Source organism: Panthera tigris, chromosome F2 (assembly GCF_018350195.1).
Source record: "Panthera tigris isolate Pti1 chromosome F2, P.tigris_Pti1_mat1.1, whole genome shotgun sequence".
NCBI classification, from domain to species: Eukaryota; Metazoa; Chordata; class Mammalia; order Carnivora; family Felidae; genus Panthera; species Panthera tigris.
In genome coordinates this window covers 38653323-38674641 of record NC_056676.1, presented here as the reverse complement: position 1 = coordinate 38674641, position 21319 = coordinate 38653323, and the positions used below count along the sequence as shown (strand labels likewise).

Genomic DNA, 21319 nt, shown 5'->3' with positions numbered 1-21319 from the left:
GCTATTTCCCAAATTGAGAACTACTTACTCAATGTGGAGGCCAAAACTCTATTTCTCAGCCTCTAGTTGGGGAATAGGCTTTACCAACCAGAACCACTCTCCTGAAATGGTTTTATTCAGAAGGGATATCATGAAGAACCAGGGGTAGTTGCTGCATAGAATCTGTATTCTCATGAGAATAGCAGAGCACGGAGGAGGGCTATCAGGCATTCCCACGACAGTAATGGCGGGCATCCCAGAGATAGTGATGATACACACAGATGCCTTGTCCACTTGCTATCGGCCATGTGTGTGCTTAGAAGGGCCTCTACCGGCAAGGATTAGTGTACGATTTGGGAATTGTTCTTGGATGTAAGACTTTAAGCCTCTGAAGTTTCCATTAGTTTTCTAATGGCTTTTAATAAACTCATTTTCGACTTAAACCAGCTTACGTGGGTTATGCTGCTTGTAAGCAAGATCTTCGATGATCACAGACTTAAATTTCAAAGCTCTAATTTTCAACAAGTTCAGAATTCAGCACTGTCAAGTGTAATGAGTCATATCAAGCAATAGGCATACTCTAATGGGATAAAATAGGTCAATCTGATTCTACAATTGTCAGAAGAGACAAGAAGAGTGTGAAACTGAGAGGCAGTAGAACTTAGTGCTCCACGGTGCAGGGTTTGCAATCAAAGTGAGATTTGAGTCCTAGCTTTATTACTCCTTCACTGACTATCTTGATCCAGTTTTTTAGTCATCTGGTTTTTCGTTTTTTTTGGACCTATAAATAGGGATAGTAAAATTATGTTTTGCTTGGCATGTGAGGAGTGGTCAGTAAAAGTAAGCTCTCCTTATGGCGCTCATGTAGGTATTCGCTTTGAGTTTTGTGATTTGTTGATATGAGAATTATTTATTGGTTTATTGTTCAGGAATTTTAATGGAGACAGTATAATCAAGACCATCATTGGTTCCTCACATCATACTAGCTGGATTAGTCAGGACAGAATAGCCTATGCAACAAACAACACTCAAATTTCAGAGGCTTCACACATTTATGGTTTATTTAATATGTAGGCAGCTGTCAACTCGTTGTTGGCCACTTATCATCCCAGTAGGAAGTCTGGGACCTAGATCTTTCTGCTTTCCATTTCTTCCCTTTTCTAGGGCCTTGTAAACTGTACTGGTGCAGTGCCTATATGTGGTCATAATTTTTATCTCTGAGTATCCTTCTGAGTTGAAGTGTCAGCATATACAGTTTTATTCTGAAAAATAAAAAAAAAAAAAAGATTTAAAAGTACTTAATGGAAAGTTAATGCCAGTGCATTGCTATTTAACTCGAAGGGATAAATGTGAATTCCCATTAAATTGACAGAAATAATACCAATTGTCTCTTTTTAGTCAAGGTGCCAAACAAAGACTATTTATTCCCTTTTCAAAGGTAAGTTTAAAACAACCCTGAACAGTCTTCTCAGATGCAAATTACGATACCTTACTGATCACCCATTGTTATTGTGCTGGCATTTGAGTTTTGTCACATGGGACATCATTCACTTCTCTTTCAGGCATAAGAAACACAAAGGGACCAGTTGTAACAGTGCTATGTTGACGACGAAAGTTTCTCATGGAACCGGAAAGGCCTTAGGATGACAAGAATGTGGCGCATACACTGCCATGCAGACATCAGTAAGGAATGTACTCTTTTCTGCTGAATCTATTCTTGACCTCAGAAATCTTTGCTTATTCCAAGTGGCATTCTCAATATATCAGAATTATTGCTTGTGATGAAAGCCTGTTATAATCCTCATGCTAAACATTGGCAGCTTCATAACAGGTGTTAGAAGGATGGGGAGTAAAGAGCATCCGAGGGTCCATTGTTAAAACTGGGTGGACTTAAGCCTCCAACTCTCAGTGTGTGTTGATAAAGGATCCTTTGGATCATCAAGAGTTAAGTCAGCCTTGGGTGGGGCTAAGGGAACCGAACTGGAGTTCAGAGGCACCATGACAAGTGGAGACATTGTGCATACACCAACTCTATGGCTTTGGTTTGACCCCGGTAGCTTGTGTTTCTTCAGGGGAATAAATGAAGCTCCTCGGACTTGTGGAGAATGACTGGAGTCACACAGCAGACTCCGAAGCAGGAAAACAAGCACATTTTTACATTCTTGGAAACAGTTTATCTTCTCTATCACTTGGAAGACAGACGGAAGCTAAGATTCTCATGGTTCATCAAATGAAAGCAACTTGGGTTAGCTGAACTGACCCTCATTTATCCTGTCCATACTGAGTGCGGCACAGGTCTCATCTTAACGGGCAATTGAGGTATGTTAAAATGTCAAGGCTGAAAGGAGCTTTAAAGAAAATATTCTGAAGAGGTAAAATATTTTCTACCATAGAACCCTCGGTATAGGCAAAACCATATAAGAAATCTGATTAAAGAAGGGAGATAAATCCAGAAGTGATGGAGTCGAAGCCAGGAAAGCAAAACCTAGTCCAGCCTACTTGGCATCCTTTCCTGTCTTGGAACAAGGTCTGCCTTGGAAACCTCTGCCCCAGACCTACAAATTTTAGAGATAAGGAAATAGATCTGTAGAGTTTTTAATGCTATTTTTCACGGGACTAATCTGTAATGAGCAGAGACTACTGTAACACAGTGGTCACTGACAAGCCATGTAGCTCCTTTCTGATGATGACATCAGAGATTGTGGAGCAGTGACTGAAACAGAGAGGTTTAGAGGCGGTAAGATACATTGGGATGCTGGTAGCTTTCAAAGCACGTTGGCAAATTACTGCTTTGTGTTGTTAGCATGGCCACCAATGGGTAGGAAGCAACACCAACAAATGGACCTGGGCAGTGTTTGAGTCACAGACAGGGCAGCAGCTCCACTGGGGTAGATGCCCCCGTGCAGCTGGTAAAGCCAAGAAGCCAAGTTGGCAATGCCGACAGACTGGGCGAACCACAGGATCATTCGCTTGCCAGAAAGCGTTTATTTTGTAAATGCGTTCTGTTTTCTGAGTTACTGAGTAATAGGCACCAAAACTGTTTTTCAGCCCAGTATTTTCTCAAGTGTTTGTGTTAGTCCGCCGTTCACCAAAACATTTTGGCTCTTGGTCTTGGAAGCACATGGTGGGATTAAACTTCCCATTTGACATTGACGTTGGACACAGCAATAATATTTGCCGTGGTCAATGAGATTTGACAGAAAGCGAGGCATGTCTCCTCCTGGAGGAAGTTTTAAAAGTAGCACACGATTTGCTGAATTTCTTCCCCACTGTTGTAGTGGCTGTGAAAGAGTAAACCAAGTTCACCTTGTCCTCAGAGTGGACACAACAAGGGCAGTGTGGTATGAGTGAGAGACAGATTTTATCATGTTATGCCACTAATATTTTGAGGCTGCTTGTCACCATGGTATGACCAAGCGTGTCCTAACTACTGTGATCTTGCATGGGTTGTTAGGTGTTGGGTAAAATGATACCATGGTCAAATAAATTCGAGATTTTCCAATTTAAACAAAGGTTTTTTTGTTTTGTTTTGTTTTATTTTGTTTTGTTTTGTTTTTAGGGCTTCTGGAAGACTTCACTATGCTAATATAAAATGCAAATTTCCAGGCATGCAATGTGGCAAGCAGTGCTTCTCAAACTTATGAGACTCTAGCAGTCTTTGTTTTTTTTTCTTTGAAGCATTTCCAATGAAATGCTACCTTAGAAAAATCGATATGTATGATATTTAGTGGAAAAACATAAAAACGCACTCAGCAAATGTACCTTTAAGTAGGAAGTGTGTTTATATGTGGGTGTTTGTGGGGGGTGTGTGTTTGTGAGAGAGACAGACAGAGACAGAGACAGAGAGAAAAGAAGGAATTCTTATTTACATTTATTTTCTGTTCTACTTTATCTGAATAAAGAATATAGAATTTAGTTCTAAATTTAAGGACATTTTTGTTTGCTTTGGTGCACTCAATTGAGTAGGAAGATTTTATGATCGTACCTGTTATGTATTATTGTTAATACATAATTTGAAAATAGATAGATAAAGTGAATTTCTCACCAGGATCATAACTCTATATTTCTTCCAAAGGTTTATGCGTAGGTGGATTAGAATTAGGTGAAATGTTAGATTCAGAATTTTTTTTAAACGTTATTTATTTTTGACAGAGAGAGAGAGAGAGAGAGAGAGAGAGAGAGAGAGAGACGGAGCATGAGTGGGGGAGGGGCAGAGAGAGAGGGAGACACAGAATCTGAAGCAGGCTCCAGGCTCTGAGCTGTCAGCACAGAGCCTGATGCAGGGCTCGAACTCATGAACTATGAGATCATGACCTGAGCTGAAGTCAGACTCTTAACTGACTGAGCCACCAAGACGCCCCTAGATTCAGAATTTTAAAATGCTTTTTCTAACCATGGAGATGTACTTTTCTTCTCAATAAGATAGAGCATGTTAGAATAAAATTCTGGAACTCTGTAATGTTAGTATTAAAAGGCCTTTTATATTTGATTATTTCTAAGGTTAGAGTGGCTTGGTGTTTAAAACCTCATGAAAAACCAAAGCCCCACATTGTTTACAGCTTCTAATTGTGCTGGAAGAATTTAGGAAGACAGATAACTATCTCAGACTATTTCAGTCTGATTAACATGTGATTTCCTAGGTGCATTAGTGAATAAAGACAAAAGTAAAGGTATACTTTGACCAAGTTCTATTGATTATTCATCCTATTTTCTCTTGTCTCTCTCTTTTTTTAATGTTTTACTTATTTTTTTAAGACAGAGAGAGAGCATGAGTGGGGATGGGGCAGAGAGAGAGGGAGACACAGAAACTGAGGCAGGCTCCAGGCTCTGAGCTGTCAGCACAGAGCCCGATGTGGGGCTCGAACTCACGAACTGTGAGATCATGACCTGAGCTGAAGTCGGACGCTCAACCTACTGAGCCACCCACGTGCCCCTCTCATGTCTTTCTTGATGCCACTCCCAAAGCAATTACATTGGCCTATTTAATTCCAAGATCTAAACTGGATGTGATTCTGGAAATAGCTTCAATAACCTATATAGATACCCAGAGTTCTATGTCATAGGCTGTCTTCAAAGGATATGTCACACAACTGGTGAGATGATGTCTAATAAGGTCAATAGGTGTTCCTTAAATATTGTGCGAGGTACTGAGGGTAATAGAAAAGGCATAGATAATGTCGTTATTCCTGCCCTTGAGGAATGTAAAATATTATTGAGAAAAAGTGTTTACCTACATAAAACAATTTGACAGTAATACAAAGTGTATCGAATCAGGTACTAAATTCCTTCAGAGAAGGGAGATGAAATGGGTCAGTAGCAAAATGGCCTACCATGGGTACATCAACAATAAACCTTTAGAAAATGTGATAGGAAAAGGGTTCAATTCCTAACAGAAACAAAATGAAGACAGGAAGGAAAGAAAGAAGGAATAGGAAGGAAGTAATAAAGGGAGGAGTTGGAAATGGCAATGGAAATTGCCAATATAAAGTGGTGCAACCATCGTGGACAACAGTTTTTTGGCTCCTCAATAAGTTAAGCATACAATTACTATATGACCTAGCAATTCCATTCCCAAAAGAATTGAAGGTAGTTGTTCACACACAAACTTGTCCACAAGTATTCAGAGCAGTTTCATTCACACTAGGGAAAGGGTGGGAACAACCGACGCGTCCATCAACTGAAGCATGGGTGATGGGGCGCCTGGGTGGCGCAGTCGGTTAAGCGTCCGACTTCAGCCAGGTCACGATCTGGCGGTCCTTGAGTTCGAGCCCCGCGTCGGGCTCTGGGCTGATGGCTCGGAGCCTGGAGCCTGTTTCCGATTCTGTGTCTCCCTCTCTCTCTGCCCCTCCCCCGTTCATTCTCTGTCTCTCTCTGTCCCAAAAATAAATAAAAAACGTTGAAAAAAAATTTGAAGCATGGGTGAACTAAATGCATATCCATGTGATGGAATATTACTCAGCCATAGGAAGGAAGGAAATACCGATGCACACCGCAACGTGAATGAACCAGAGGGAGAGAGAGCGAGAGAATTTTAAGCAGACATGGAGCCCGATGAGGGGCTCCAATCCCATGACCTTGGATTCATGACTTTGGATTCATGAGCTGAGCCAAAATCAAGAGTGGGACGCTCGACTCAGGCGCCCCAAACCACAATATTTTAAAAGGCCAAGAAAACGTTGAGAAGAATAACAATTATTGGGGAGAGTTTATAGCATCAGGTAATTATAAAAATTAACTGAATATTTTACATGTGCTGGAATAAATGATAGATTAATGGGGCAGAATGTAAAACCTCCAAATTAAGTTTACAGTGTTTAAATATTTACTGTGGGGGGTGCATGGCTGGCTCAGTCAGTAGAGCTTGAGACTCTTGATCTCGAGGTCATGGGTTCAAGCTGCATGTTGAACATAAAGCTTACTTAAAAAAATGAGAAAATATATAGTATGTAATGAAGTTGGTTTTAAAATTGGAGGAAATTTTTGATTGCTTTATAAATGATTATGGGGGAATGGGTGGAGAAAATCAATTGGCTAAAAAATCAAATGGAAAAATGAAATCTTAACACTAAAAATATAATCATAAATGAAACGGTTTAACTATTTAAAATGATGAAATTTATGGTTATTTAAACATTCTATATAATAGAATAAAAAGGTAAGAGATAAGTGAGAAAGTATTTGCAACACAGATAACAAAGTCTTATTATTCTCACTAAATAAAGAGATGCTTAGAAAAAGAAATTTAAGAAATTTTGATGTGGGTTATAAAATAAATTCTTTTTGATATTCCTTTAGAAACTACACCAAACAAGTGATTTGGTTCTCCGTTACTCTTAGTTTCCCATGCACCACACAGTTCTCTCTCAACATCTTCCTTGCTCTCTCAACCCCACAAAACTCTCTCCTCAAATGAGACAATATACAGTCTCTTCTCATTTCTGCCTTTTCTTCAGCCTTCCTGAGTATGTCCTTCCTACCTCTCCTTGCCACCATTTGGGTAGGTTTGCCCCTTCCAACCTCCTTGGCATAGACCCGTCCACCTCCCCCACAACGTGACTAATGCAAGCTATTTTTTATACAGCAAACACAACAATGTGGAAATTGAAATGAGGGAGAAAAAACTGTGGAGACAGCAGCTCAAAGACTACTTTTATGATTTTCACTCTTTTATGATTTTCATAGTTCATCAGAAGGAGGGGGGCAGGGGAGGTAAATGTCCTGAAGTATAATAGGTATAGGCTCAGAGCCACTGTTTTTTTTTTGTTTTTTGTTTTTTTTCCCCCTAACAATCCCCTCTTCAACGTGAAGAATTTATACACTTTCATAAGGTCAATCCACTGATTTCAGACTGGTTAAATTTATTACCAGATCATTTGATTATGAGGAAATGGTGTTCCAACAAGTGAATAAGTAGTTAACATTGCGAATCAAGAATGCAAGTTAAAATTCTAATATTAATTAGAAAAGTTATTTAAATTAAATCAGATTTAAGCAAGACTATTTGGCAAGCAAGTGTATGAGTGGAGACCCATGGTATTTTGATATTCCTGTTGATGTGAGCGAATTCAAATTAATTCTTTCCCTTACCCCATGAATCCTATTATAATCAGTACTTTGTATCTTGTAGCTGTACATTTTGGGGGAGTAATATGTTGTCTTAAATTTAATCTGAGTATGATTATGCCATCCGAATAAGTGCCTCTAGGGCAGATATGTATTATAACATTTTTATCACATCTACAATGAAGCCCTCTTTTCCTTTGGTCTCCAATGTTTCCCTTGGTTGTACCTAACCACATCTAAACTGCATTGGAAAATTCTGCTGGCAAACTAGGGTACTTGTGTTTCTGAAATGCTTGATAAGAAAACTGATCTAGCAGCCTGTCAGTGCCAAGCAAAATCTATTCGGCATTTGTTTAATGTGTGTGCTATTTGCAGTGATGGTTACTAGATAGATCTATGACTCAACCTACAGATTTAATGATTCAGTAGGTGCACATTAAATGAGTTCCATCAGGCACCATGTTGTTCTAGCAATTTTCCTTTAACAGAGTTATGGGAAATATATATGTATATTTCTTCCTCAGGCTTTATATTTTGCTTTTGTTTCTTTCTCTTTTATTCCTCAACTTGTCTTTTTTTTTTTTTTTGCATTTTGTTGATTAATGTGTTTTGAATAACTGATGATTTTCCCAGGTCGATGAATGTGGTTCAGAAGGCACAAAACCACTGAAATGACCAAACTTCTATTTTCAATTTATTCGTGAGATTATCTGCTAGAAAGAGTATTCCATTTAATTCTATTAGGAATTGAGGAAGGAGGTGGGGGGGGCAGTTATTTGCAGAAGTTGCAACAACCATATGCTGCCATCTGAAGAAGAAATTCTATTCTTTTACCACCCGCAGTAAAAGGTTTAAGAGGCCAGTTAGTGAAAGATATAGATATCAGAATCATTGCAGAACCACGAGCTGTTCCAAGAAGATGGCATTGAATATATGTTTGCAAAAGTGTCCCAAACATATTTTCAGCAACACGGCTATTACGTAAAACAACCTGCAGTGAATTTTTCTCTTTTTTTCTCCCGTTTTTATTGTTGGCTGATTATATCTCTTTTAAATTAAAAATATCCTGAAAGAAACCATTTCACAAGTGAAATGACAGAAGTAATTTACCTTCTAAAATTGTCTTATTTTATGCCATTTTGTGTAGTAAGCTAACAAACACGGCTTAATATGCTTTAAGGCATCAACTGGTCAGGAGGATAAAATTAGTTTCTGAAGGTTAAAAATGAATGTGTTGCCTGTCCATTCCTGGGTGGGTATGAACTAGGCTTCATACAGCAAAGTAAAACTTGAACTTGTTAGTTTCGAAAAGTATTTTTTTACATATATGCTATATTAAAAAAAAGACAACACACTTGAATGCAGATCATGACAGACAGTTACATCTGAGATGTAAGAAAAATTCTGGCATTATGAGGGTGTCAACATAATCAGTAAAAAATTATTTTTGATGACATGAAGAGGAAAAGTGTTAGCAGAATGAGAAGAATTTTTGAACAGCAGATACACAGCAAAGTCCTTTCCCCTTGTCTGCCAAATGCACCCACACTTGTCATCAGTGAATGCAATTAAATTTTTTTTTTTTTTTTACAATACAGAAGAGACTTTTGGCAGTCGATGAGGGCTAATTTTTTCCTTCGCTTGTACACCCCTTTTAGCCACTGTGAAGATGTGAGCTGAAAGATGCTCATAGCGTTGACTTTGTCCCTGAAGTATGAATTTGTGAACAAATGGAGTCAGAACTTGGGAAACTGAAAGAGATCATACACCATTTACATATGAACACAGCTTCAGCTGAAAGGTTACATCTCTTAAGGGTAAAATACTCTTTTCCAGCGTTCTCACGTGCATGTTTTACACCAATGAAATTTTGATTTTTAGACAAAAAGTGACAAAATAAAAATCTCTTCATGACCTCCTTAGGCAACAAATAGCATAAAAGCTTGAAAGCCACAATCTGTAACGTGTACTCAGAATTACATGGCAAGAATGCACAGCCCCTCTCAATGCGTATTCACCTTTGTTATCTTTCACGAATCTCAGACAAGCCTTGTGATAGATTTCAGTTTAGTAAATGTCAGGTGCATCGTGGTCTCTGTTTTCTCCGTTGGTCTGTGGTCACTTCAATGAAGAAAGAAAAATACATGATACTGTCAAATCCCCTCAGCCCCTTTTGTTCCTAATACCTCAGCACAGACACGCAGACACACGGGTACAATACTTTCCAAGTGATTTGATAGAGAATAAGAATCAATGCAACTATCTGGTCTTCGTAGTCAACTGATTAATTCATGTGGGAAAAAATTGACACTGAATGGCTAGGTACACTAATGACATGAACCCATGTTTTTCTGCAACCCCAGTGGTTATGTCTTCTAATACTGTTCGTATTGTGGCAAAAGATAAAATATTTAGTTTGTAACAGGAGTTCATAGTTATTTTTGAGAGAGGGAGAGACAGAGCACAAGTGGGGGAGGGGCAGAGAGAGGGGGAGACACAGATGTCAGCACAGAGCCCCATGTGGCACTCAAACTCACGAACCCTACCGTGAGCTCATCACCTGAGCCAAAGTCGGACGCTTAACTGACTGAGCCACCCAGGAGCCCTTTGAATTGACCACTTAAAGGAGCCATGCTGTCTCTCCCATCTCCTAACCCTGATTTTTCAAGATACATGGCAAATTTTTTCATCTATTTACTTTAGTACCTCAAAGCCAATCTTTGTGGAATTAACAGTGAAAATGAAATCCTGGTGTGGCTAACATTAGTTCAGTTGCACTCTTGGGAGAAAATACATTTCAACAAAATAATTCGCACCTATCTCCCCATCAACCATACTACATGGCCAACAGAATGCCAGTTCTGACTGAAGTGTTTTATTTCACATTTTCAAAGGCAGCTGTGTTGAGCTGGGTGAGCACCATTGGACACTGTGCAGGTGAATCACACCAGATTCCGACAGGTAACTAACCAATATGGGAACTGGGTACACTGAAATCAGGACCTCAGTCTCCTAAGGTACTTTTAGCAGGCTCATCATGGTGTTGTCCAGACTAGAAAGATTCTATGTGGATGGCCTCCTGTTGGCAGCCATTTCTTTCCTCTTCTTGTTCTCTGGGGCACTGCCCTTTACACTCTTTTTTTCCCCCCTTCTCTTACATTTTGTATCAACAATGAGTTATATGACGGTGGTTTCACACAAGCTCATCTCTGCTCTGCGTCTTCTGGTAACGGAAATGGTACAGTGAGCCCCACACGGTAAGTGGGATAGAGAACTAGGAGTCCTCACCAAGCAGGCTTACTGTTATTATTTTTTTTAATGATTTCTGTTTGTTTGTTTGCCCCTAGCTCTACCATTAAGATGGAAGCCAGAAACATGGCAGGGGTCTTTAGGAGGTAGAAGAGAAAACTGAAAAAAAGTTTACAGAATGGTAGGCAGTTATTTGAGGGTCTGTGAAAAACAAATATTATCTAGAAAATAGAAAATGTACATCTTGCTGTATTTTGCTAGGTATTAATTACCCCCTGCAGTCTTGGATCTAATTATCCTGTTTCCAATGAGGAGCAATTGGAGAAGTGAGAAACACAAATTTGATTGATTTGTTTTCTGTTCTTGTCTACTGAATGGTCATTTCTTTAATATAAACAAGGTATTTTTAATATAAGACAAATAATTGTATCAGAAAGAAAAACACATGGAATTTGAAGAACTCAACTAGATTTTGGCAAAGCTAAGGGAATCTCCTTTTCTCTTTATCAATTGCAGACATACCATAATCATGGGATAGTATATCCAAAGTGAAGCAACACGACTGTACATCTGATTGATTATAATCTCATTAAAATTACTTGGCTATATTTTAGTCTTAATTTCTTCCGAATGTAATTAGTGAATTATAGAGTTAATTATTTAAATTACTTTAGAAAATGTTTGCAAATCTTTAAACCAAAAATTAATATTTTTATTCAATTAGTGAGTCATATTATTAGATACTGGCTTCTTTTTGCCTTATAGATGAAGTAGTTGTAAGTTTCACCGTGATACAATGAATGATTTGAAGCACGCTTAAAAACCTCATGTAATTATGTCTGCTTTCGAAATGATAAATTCAGGCTCTCACCTTACAGTTATTATCTCTCACCTCAAATAATCATTTAAAATGTATTAACACCAGGAGCTCCTGGGTGGCTCAATTGGCTGGGCGACCGACCTCACTCGGGTCATGATCTCACAGTTCTTGGGTTCGAGCCCCGCGTTGGTCTCTGTGCTGACAGCTTGGAGCCTGGAGCCTGCTTTGGATTCTGTGTCTCCCTCTCTCTCTGCCCCTGACCCGCTCACACTCTGTCTCTCTCTGTCTCTCAAACATAAGTAAACATTAAAAAATAAATAAATAAAATAAAATGTATTAACACCATATTGTATGTTTGATGCTATTCAACGCATACTTTCAGTCTTTTACTGTAAAAAATAAGACCCATAAAATGAATTAGACAAAAATGACACATGCCAGACCCTGACAGGTGAGCAGTGATGAGGTATATATTGCTTTTGCTATTTTGTGATGTAATTTTTCCTGATTATAAAAGCATGGGGGAAACGTTGGAAATAGAAATGTAAAGAATGGGAAAGTAAATTACCCTAATCCCATAGCTTAGGCATAACTACTGTTAACAATTTGGTGTATTTCCCTCTTTGTATTTTTTGTGCAAATTTATAAATTGGCAAATTAACATATGTATAATTTTATTTTGATTATTATTATTAAACTTTTATGTATTAATTATGTATGTAATTTGTCATGCCCTTAGTTAGTATTCAGAAATAAAAATTTTAAAAATTGCCCATAAGCCAAAAGGCCCTTTTACTTCTTAATGCATATTGTCTTCTTGAAAGATTGCATTAATTAAAAACCCTACCACTAGCCTATGAGGGCACTTGCCTCACTAAATCGTTACCAGCAATGGGTGTTACTGGTTTTATAAATCTTGCCAATTCGATCTATGGAGGATGGTATTTCCATGTTGTTTTAATTTCTTTGGATATGACAATGCTTAATTCCTTTAATTTCTTTTGAGAGTTTTTTCCTTTTTTGGCCTACATTTTTATTGGGATGTAGGTGTATTTTTTTCATCAATTTTTCTAATCATCTCTATATTTTAAGGGTGTTAAATCCTAATCAAATTTAGTTTTCAATTTTTTTTCTAATTTTTACTTTTAGTCACACTTTTTAACATGCAGAAATTTAAAAACTTTATGCGGTGAAATTCATTGGTCTTTGTCACTTTCATTTTTTTCCTTTGCATTGTGATGAGTTGCTTATTTACCTATATTTGCTTCTTTTACATTATTTTAATTTTAATAGAATGATTAAAACATTTGCACATTAAATTCATAATTGTTTCAATTTTAGAATAGACGCTGTTGAAATGAGCACATAATCTAGTTTTCTTATAGTTTATTATTAAATATTTTTTTTATATTTAACTCTTATCTATTTGGAATTAATTTTACTGAGAATCTATATGAGTTTTTTCATAAATAGCCAAATTTTTAAACGTAATTTGTTAATCTATTTTTCCTTTGGTTTACATTTTTTCTTTTGCTATATATTAAATTCTCACATATGTGCATGAGATATCTGATGTAGGCCTGTCCCATTCCAGTTATCTGTCTGTAGTTTCTTCTGACAACACAATGCTGTTTTAATCTTTAGAGTTTTGTAAGTATATTTCCGTATCTATCAAGGGCAAGTCCTTTTGATTAGTCTTTTTCTTATCTATTGTTTGATGAACTTTAGACTTATTTTATCAAAAATAAAATCATTTTGTGTGATACCTCACATTAATAAAAGAAAAGAAAAGAACCATATGATCCTGTCAATCGATACAGAAAAAGCATTTGACAAAATTCAGCATCATTTCTTAATAAAAACCCTCGAGAAAGTCGGTATAGAAGGAACATTCTTAAACATCATAAAAGCCATTTATGAAAAGCCCACAGCTAATATCATCCTCAATGGGGAAAAATTGAGAGCTTTCCCCCTGAGATCAGGAACATGACAGAGATGTCCACTCTCAACGCTGTTGTTTAACATAGTGTTGGAAGTTCTAGCATCAGCATCAGACAACAAAAGGAAATCAAAGGCATAAAAATTGGCAAAGATGAGGTCAAGCTTTCACTTTTTGCAGATGACATGATATTATACATGGAAAACCCGGTAGACTCCACCAAAAGTCTACTAGAACTGATACATGAATTGAGCAAAGTCGCAGGATACAAAATAAATGTACAGAAATCAGTTGCATTCTTATACACTAATAATGAAGCAACAGAAAGACAAATAAGAAACTGATCCCATTCACAGTTTCACCAAGAGTCATAAAATACCTAGGAATAAACCTCACCAAAGATGTAAAAGATCTGTATGCTGAAAACTATAGAAAGCTTATGAAGGAAATTGAAGAAGATATAAAAAAATGGAAAAACATTCCATGCTCATGGATTAGAAAAATAAATATTGTTAAAATGTCAATACTACCCAAAGCTATCTACACATTCAATGCAATCCCAGTCAAAATTGCACCAGCATTCTTCTCAAAGCTAGAACAAACAATCCTAAATTTGTATGGCCCCAAATAGCCAAAGTAATATTGAAGAAGAAGACCAAAGCAGGAGGCATCACAATCCCAGACTTTAGCCTCTACTACGAAGCTATAATCATCAAGACAGCATGGTATTGGTACAGAAACAGATGCATAGACCAATGGAATAGAATAGAGACTCCAGAATTGGACCCACAAAAGTATGGCCAACTAATCTTTGACAAAGCAGGAGAGACTATCCAATGGAAAAAAGACAATCTCTTTAACAAATGGTGCTGGGAGAACCGGACAGCCACATGCAGAAGAATGAAACTAGACCACTTTCTTACACCATTCACAAAAACAAACTCAAAATGGATAAAGGACCTGAATGTGAGACAGGAAGCATCAAAACCCTAGAGGAGAAAGCAGGAAAAAACCTCTCTGACCTCAGCCGTAGCAATTTCTTACTTGACACATCTCCAAAGGCAAGGGAATTAAAAGCAACAATGAACTATTGGGACCTTATGAAGATTAAAAAGCTTCTGCACTGCCAAGGAAACAATCAACAAAACTAAAAGGCAACCGATGGAATGGGAAAAGATATTTGCAAATGACATATCGGACAAAGGGCTAGTATCCAAAATCTATATACAAAGAACTCACCAAATTCCACACCCGAAAAACAAATAATCCGGTGAAGAAATGGGCAGAAAACATGAATAGACACTTCTCTAAAGAAGACATCCAGATGGCCAACAGGCACATGAAAAGATGCTCAATGTCGCTCCTCATCAGGGAAATACAAATCAAAACCACACTCAGATATTGCCTCACACCAGTCAGAGTGGCCAAAATGAACAAATCAGGAGACTATAGATGCTGGAGAGGATGTGGAGAAACAGGAAACCTCTTGCACTGTTGGTGGGAATGCAAACTGGTGCAGCCACTCTGGAAAACAGTGTGGAGGTTCCTCAAAAAATTAAAAATAGATTTACCCTATGACCCAGCAATAGCACTGCTAGGAATTTACCCAAGTGATACAGGAGTGCTGTTGCATAGGGGCACCTGTACCCCAATGTTTATAGCAGCACTCTCAACAATAGCCAAATTATGGAAAGAGCCTAAATGTCCATCAACTGATGAATGGATAAAGAAATTGTGGTTTATATACACAATGGAATACTACGTGGCAATAAGAATGAAATATGGCCTTTTGTAGCAACGTGGATGGAACTGGAGAGTGTGATGCCACTAAGTGAAATAAGCCATACAGAGAAAGACAGATACCATATGGTTTCACTCTTATGTGGATCCTGAGAAATTTAACAGAAACCCATGGGGGAGGGGAAGGAAAAAAAAAAAAAGAGGTTAGAGTGGGAGAGAGCCAAAGCATAAGAGACTGTTAAAAACTGAGAACAAACTGAGGGTTGATGGGGGGTGGGAGGGAGGGGAGGGTGGGGGATGGGTATTGAGGAGGGCACCTGTTGGGATGAGCACTGGGTGTTGTATGGTAACCAATTTGACAATAAATTTCATATTTAAAATAAATAAATAAATTAATTAATTAATTCCAGTAAGTAGGTAATGGATACAAATCTAGGGCGACTCCGGAACTCATAATCTTAACTTGTGTGGTATCTGGTCTCTTGATACAGGCTCTGACTTGAGAAGAAGCATTTCACGTTTGCATATGTTAAAGAAGGCCTGGAGTGTGGACAGCTGAGAAAAGGAGAGCCAGCTGAGACTGCTGAGTCACACAGAGGTCAGCCTGAATTTGTAGACCATGATAATGATTTTGTTTCTTCGTCCTAAAAGCACTCAGAGATCACTGATAGGTATTCATTAGGAAGATGACAAGATCATATTAGCACTTAAAAAATATTTCTTGGGGCACCTGGTTGGCTCAGTCGGTTGAGCGTCGCACTTCGGCTCAGGTCACGATCGCAATTGCGGTCCGTGAGTTCGAGCCCCACGTCGGGCTCTCTGCTGACAGCTCAGAGCCTGGAGCCTGCTTCAGATTCTGTGTCTCCCTCTCTCTCTGCCCCTCCCCCACTTATGCTCTGTCTCTCTCTCTCTCTCTGTCAAAAATAAATAAACATTAAAAAAATTAAAAAAATACTTCTTTGGTAACTATGGTCTGAAGAATGGGTTAAAGGAGGTGGCATGGGTGCAGAGAAAATAGTCTGGAAACTATTTCAGCAGCATAAGCTAGAGATGAGGGTAGGTGAATGTGGGGTGATAGTGGTGAAGGTGGAAGGAAGAACATCTTGGAGATGCATTTTGGAGCAATAATGGAGTGGACCATTGATAAGTTGGATGTAGGAATGACAGTAGGGGACATATCAAGCCCATCTGAGGCACAGGCCATGGCATGACTGATGGTGACCATCACTGAAATGAAAATCACTTATCAGTTCTGGGAATGGAAAGAAACAGAAAAAAGAAACCGAATCTTTTCTCTTCTGTAGGAAAATCTTTTTAAAATTTTTTCTTTGTCTTTGATTTTCAGCTTCACTATAATGTCCTTAGATGTGTTTTTCTCAATGTTTGTCAGGCTTCTTGGATCTGTGCTCTGATGCCTATTGCCAATTTTGGAAAAGTTATTGGTCATTATCCCTTCAGCTTTTGCTTCTGTCCTGTTCTGTATCTCTTTCTTCTTTCTGGAACTCCAATTACATGTATTTCAGACCTTTTAATTTATGCCCTTTTTTGTATAATCTCTCTTTTTTTTCTTTACATCTTCTGTCTAGATTTTTTTTTTCTGTCCCATCTTCCAAGTAACAAATGCTGTCCTCAGTTTAGTTTATCCTTCTGTTAAATCTACTGTGTCAGTAATTACATTATTGCCTCTCAGCCCCAACCCATCCTTCAGTAAGTACTCTGCTTTGTGATGCTGAACTGAGACTCTGCAAACCACATATCTGTTTTGTCAGCTGGTTCTACACTAAGATCTGACAAGAGGCAGCACTAGAGAGAGAGCGAAAGTTTGGAGGAGGAAGAGAGGATTTGCTTCTTCCTGTTAGTCCTATAAGCTGCCTATGAGATTTTTTTTCTCCTAGCAGACTCTTTGAGCATTACTATCAGCCATACTTCTTGAAGAGACTTCCAACAGCATCCTTTGAATCCAGTTCATGGTTTGTCTCTCTCTTACAGAACTAGCTTCATTGTTCTTCTCTCAGAGACTCCAGACAGAATCTCAACAGTTTAAGTCCTAGGCTCAGAAACTCAGACCAGCTGGTCAGTGCCTCCTCTTTGGAGCTCTGGGTTTCAGCTCCACAGGACTCTTCCTCTAAGTTTCTAAGTTTTAATAATTTCAGTGTCTTCCCTTTGTGTCTCTATCCCCACTGCAGGGTAATAGTAAATCCTTGAAGTTGCTATTTTCATACTTCAGAATTCTTACCCTACTCTCACTTATTTAAAAAATTACCTAGTTAATAAATTTATACATTGTTAACAATTTGTGTTCCTATTTTTGGTTGTATTTCTCAGTACTAAAATTAATGTTTGATTTTTTTAAAAATCATTTTCACTTCCTGCTGAAAGTTTTAATTTTGTCATCTAATATCCTGAGGACAAAACCATATATTGTTTTTAGTTTTTTAAAAAAATTTTTAGCATGTGTTCATTTTTGAGAGACAGAGAGAGAGCACAAGTGGGGTTGGGGCAGAGAGAGAGGGAGACACAGAATCTGAAGCAGGCTCCAGACTGAGCTGTCAGCACAGAGCTGGACACAGGGCTCAAACTCATGAACTGTGAGATCATGATTTGAGCCGAAGTCTGATGCTCAACTGATTGAGCAACCCAGGAGCCCCCAAACCATATATTTTTAAGAGTCTGTGCCTGGTACTTCTAACATATCAATATCTAAATCGCCTGTGGGTCTGTTTCTACTACCTATTTTGTTTATATGCTTGTATAGCTTGTTTGTGTTTGATTATTAACTCTTGTCTCCTAGTATGCCTTGTAATTTTTAATTTAATGACAAATATTATCTGTGAACATTTGTAGTGACAATTTGAGTCTCTGGACATATTATTTTCCAGATGATTTATGCTACCCTGTCAGGCAGTTAGAGTTCAGTGGATCATCTCAATCCAATCAAGATTGAGTTGACTTGAAGACAGGTTTCAGTCTTTTTAGGGACAAGCTTGTTTTGGTGTGCCTTTATTTCTAATGTGTAACTTTCAGGGATCTCAACTCAAAGCTAGGGTATTTACATTGATGACCTCCTTTTGTAATGGGTCCCAAACTCCAGTTTTCCTACCTCAGCCTTGTAAGACATCCAGGAATTTTGTTCATCTTCTCTGTTTCTCAGTTTCTATTTGAGACTCAGCAAATGCACTGAGGGATTCTGAATATTGGGCTCACTTCTGTGTGCTTTTCTTCCCTCGGAGATGTCAAGCTGTCACTGCCTTGTTAACTCTCTTGTGCCCTCAGTCAGATTTTTAAAAACTATAGGATCCAGCTTTGTTTTGTGCAAAAGTTCCCATTATACTAACTGGGACAAAGATATTCTTTCTTTGAACAAAAGAGTAAATAAAACACTGAAATATTGTTTTACTAAAAGAAAATGCCATTTCTCTTTCTCATGTTATTCTAATGGACTCATGACTTATGGAAAAGAGAGGGGTCTCTTGGTCTTCTTACAATGGCTCTCCTAATCATATTGTTACCGTCCAGAGTGAATCCTCAAGGGACTTTTCCTTCCAACTGAAGATAACTTTTTTAGAGACTGTGATGTCATTTGTTGAAAGGACTTTTTTTCTTGCCAGTACAGTAATAGAGTAGAGTAGATCACATTTACTCTTGATTCTGGCTTTTAGTCAAAGGAAAGACTGTAAGAAGTGATTTGCACGTGTGCAAGATGATGATTCTCAGCCTCTATTTGCAATTCATCAATAACTTACTATTGTTTCCCAAATTTGCCTAAATGTAAAAGGATGCCTCTTGTTTTCTTGATAGAAACTCAGACCACCTCCCTGGAAATTTTGAGTCACTAGGTCTGGACTGTGGTTTAGTAATTCTTCTAAGCAGATAAATTTAGGAAATACTGATCTGGTTATTATTATATCACAAAAAGTCAATTAACAAGACAACTTTACAAATCACCACATATGGTACAAAAATGATACTGACCTTCCACATTATTTTAATATCAGGCACATTTTCAGCCTGAATGAAGCTGTGTTACACATTCATATCTAATTAAAGAATTAAGGTAATTATTTCTATAATTTAAGTTATCATCACTCCCTGCCTGCACACCCTCAACCCCCCAACACTACCAAAAATCCATTAACACATTAATAACATTCTTTTTTTTTTTTTTAACATTTTATTTATTTTTGAGACAGGGAGAGACAGAGCATGAACAGGGGAGGGTCAGAGAGAGAGGGAGACACAGAATCTGAAACAGGCTCCAGGCTCCGAGCTGTCAGCACAGAGCCCGACGCGGGGCTCGAACTCACTGACCGCGAGATCATGACCTGAGCTGAAGTCGGCCGCTTAACCGACTGAGCCACCCAGGCGCCCCGGTTTAATAACATTCTTTAAGGATGTGTTGGTTTGGGAAGGTGAAAAGGTAGTGGAAAGGTGACCAGTGAATAAAATGGAAAGAAACCCTTTAAATAATCTTACTGAATATTTTTATGTCAGTCTATACACAGGGACTTTTGTGCCTCTCTGAGAGAAAATATATACATTTGAGATATTTGCATGCAATATTGTAGCATGTTAAATCATATAAGATGAACTTGCCTGTATTTCCAAAGGTTGTATGAAAGAACTAACAACACTGTATTGTCAGTTTTTAGCCACACAGTAATAATGAATAAATTACATTTGTCATTAAGATGCGAGTCGATTATAAAGTCTACTATAGTATTGACACACGTTTCCCAAAGAATGTAGAAATGTAACTTGCAGTATCCACAGCAGGTGGGATTTTATTGTCTTCCCCATAAGTCTGACATTTTCACTGATATGCAAAGTAAGACACAAATTCAGCCGAAGTAGTTCTTTCCCTTACTTGTTGATCTGTTTGCAGTGCTACGTGACTGGCTTGTACAGGTTTATTTTAACTCTTGTCAGAAAGAAGTTGAAGAGTCCTTTTTACATATTAAAGTTCAGTTCCCTACAATCTTGCACATATGTCCGTATCCCTTGAACATGGCTAGAAATCTCCCTTAGAGAAACTGTATTGGTTTTGCAACTTAGGGCGCTTCAGGGGAGGCATTTTAAAAAGTGGAAAGGTTAATGTAGGTATTTTGAAATAATTATTAATGTGAGCGTTAGGCGAGTTTTCAAAAACAAGTTTGTGACAATAGAAAGACCTTGGCTGTTGCAATCAAATAGTCAAAGGAGTGGGAAACGTCAGGCTAGGAGATCGTTTTACCCTCAATGGAGACATGCAGACTTAAGATACAGGAAGTTTTAAAAAGGATGCAGAAGTTGGTCAAGTTTAAGGTATTTAACTTAGATGGAAAGGACTTTTACAAATTTTAGTGGCCAAATAAGTGAAATATCAAGTCAAGTAGCCTAGCCAATGTGGGTCAGGGTTCAAGCTTCTATGAATAGATAAAAGAAGTTTCTGGCATAAAAGGGTCATAGGCCACGTGGCCGCCTTCTTTAAGTCACAGAGTCACTGACATAGCAATTACAAATAGAGTTCAGTGTGTTCCTGCAAGGTCATGGCTGAGAATCCCATTAGCATGTGAGCTGCAATCTCTTGCTTGTTTCGCTGCTTTAAGCATCTGAGGTGGTGTCCCCTTCAATTGCTTGAGATGACAAAATTGTTTCCCTAGTTCGTTAACATCTTCAAGCCTGAAAATTTTTAGAATTAAGTGTAGAAGTGTTTAGGAGACCTAAACACATTGTTCACTACTTTACTTCCTTCAGTTTTCTCGTTCAAATATTGTTTCATAACAGATCCTGGATTTTCTGGAACAGGAAATCCTGTGTATTCCTTTACTGTGCTTTATTTGTTTCCAGAGCGTGTATTACTACCTACGTTATTTACTTATGCTTTTTTGACTATCTCCTCTTATTAGAATGTGAATTCCTCTAGGGTGTGGACTTTTATTTTGTTCATTGCTATCTGCCCAGCACATAGAGCAGTGTGCCCAGCACCTAATAAATTGTTAAGTGACTAAAAATACCCATTGGAGTCACTGAAAATATGGGCCCTCCCTTGT

The 21319-nt window shown here is 38.1% G+C and overlaps 1 protein-coding gene across 1 annotated transcript in view; it reads left to right on the top strand.

Moving 5' to 3' along the window:
* RUNX1T1 (RUNX1 partner transcriptional co-repressor 1) overlaps positions 1-1647 on the top strand; it is a 153831-nt gene extending 152184 nt beyond the window's left edge. The window contains exon 12 of the mRNA XM_042972833.1: positions 1542-1647. Coding sequence (XP_042828767.1) covers positions 1542-1547 — 6 coding nt within the window. The 3' untranslated portion in view covers positions 1548-1647. The remainder of the gene's footprint in view (positions 1-1541) is intronic.
* Positions 1648-21319: the final 19672 nt, after the last annotated feature.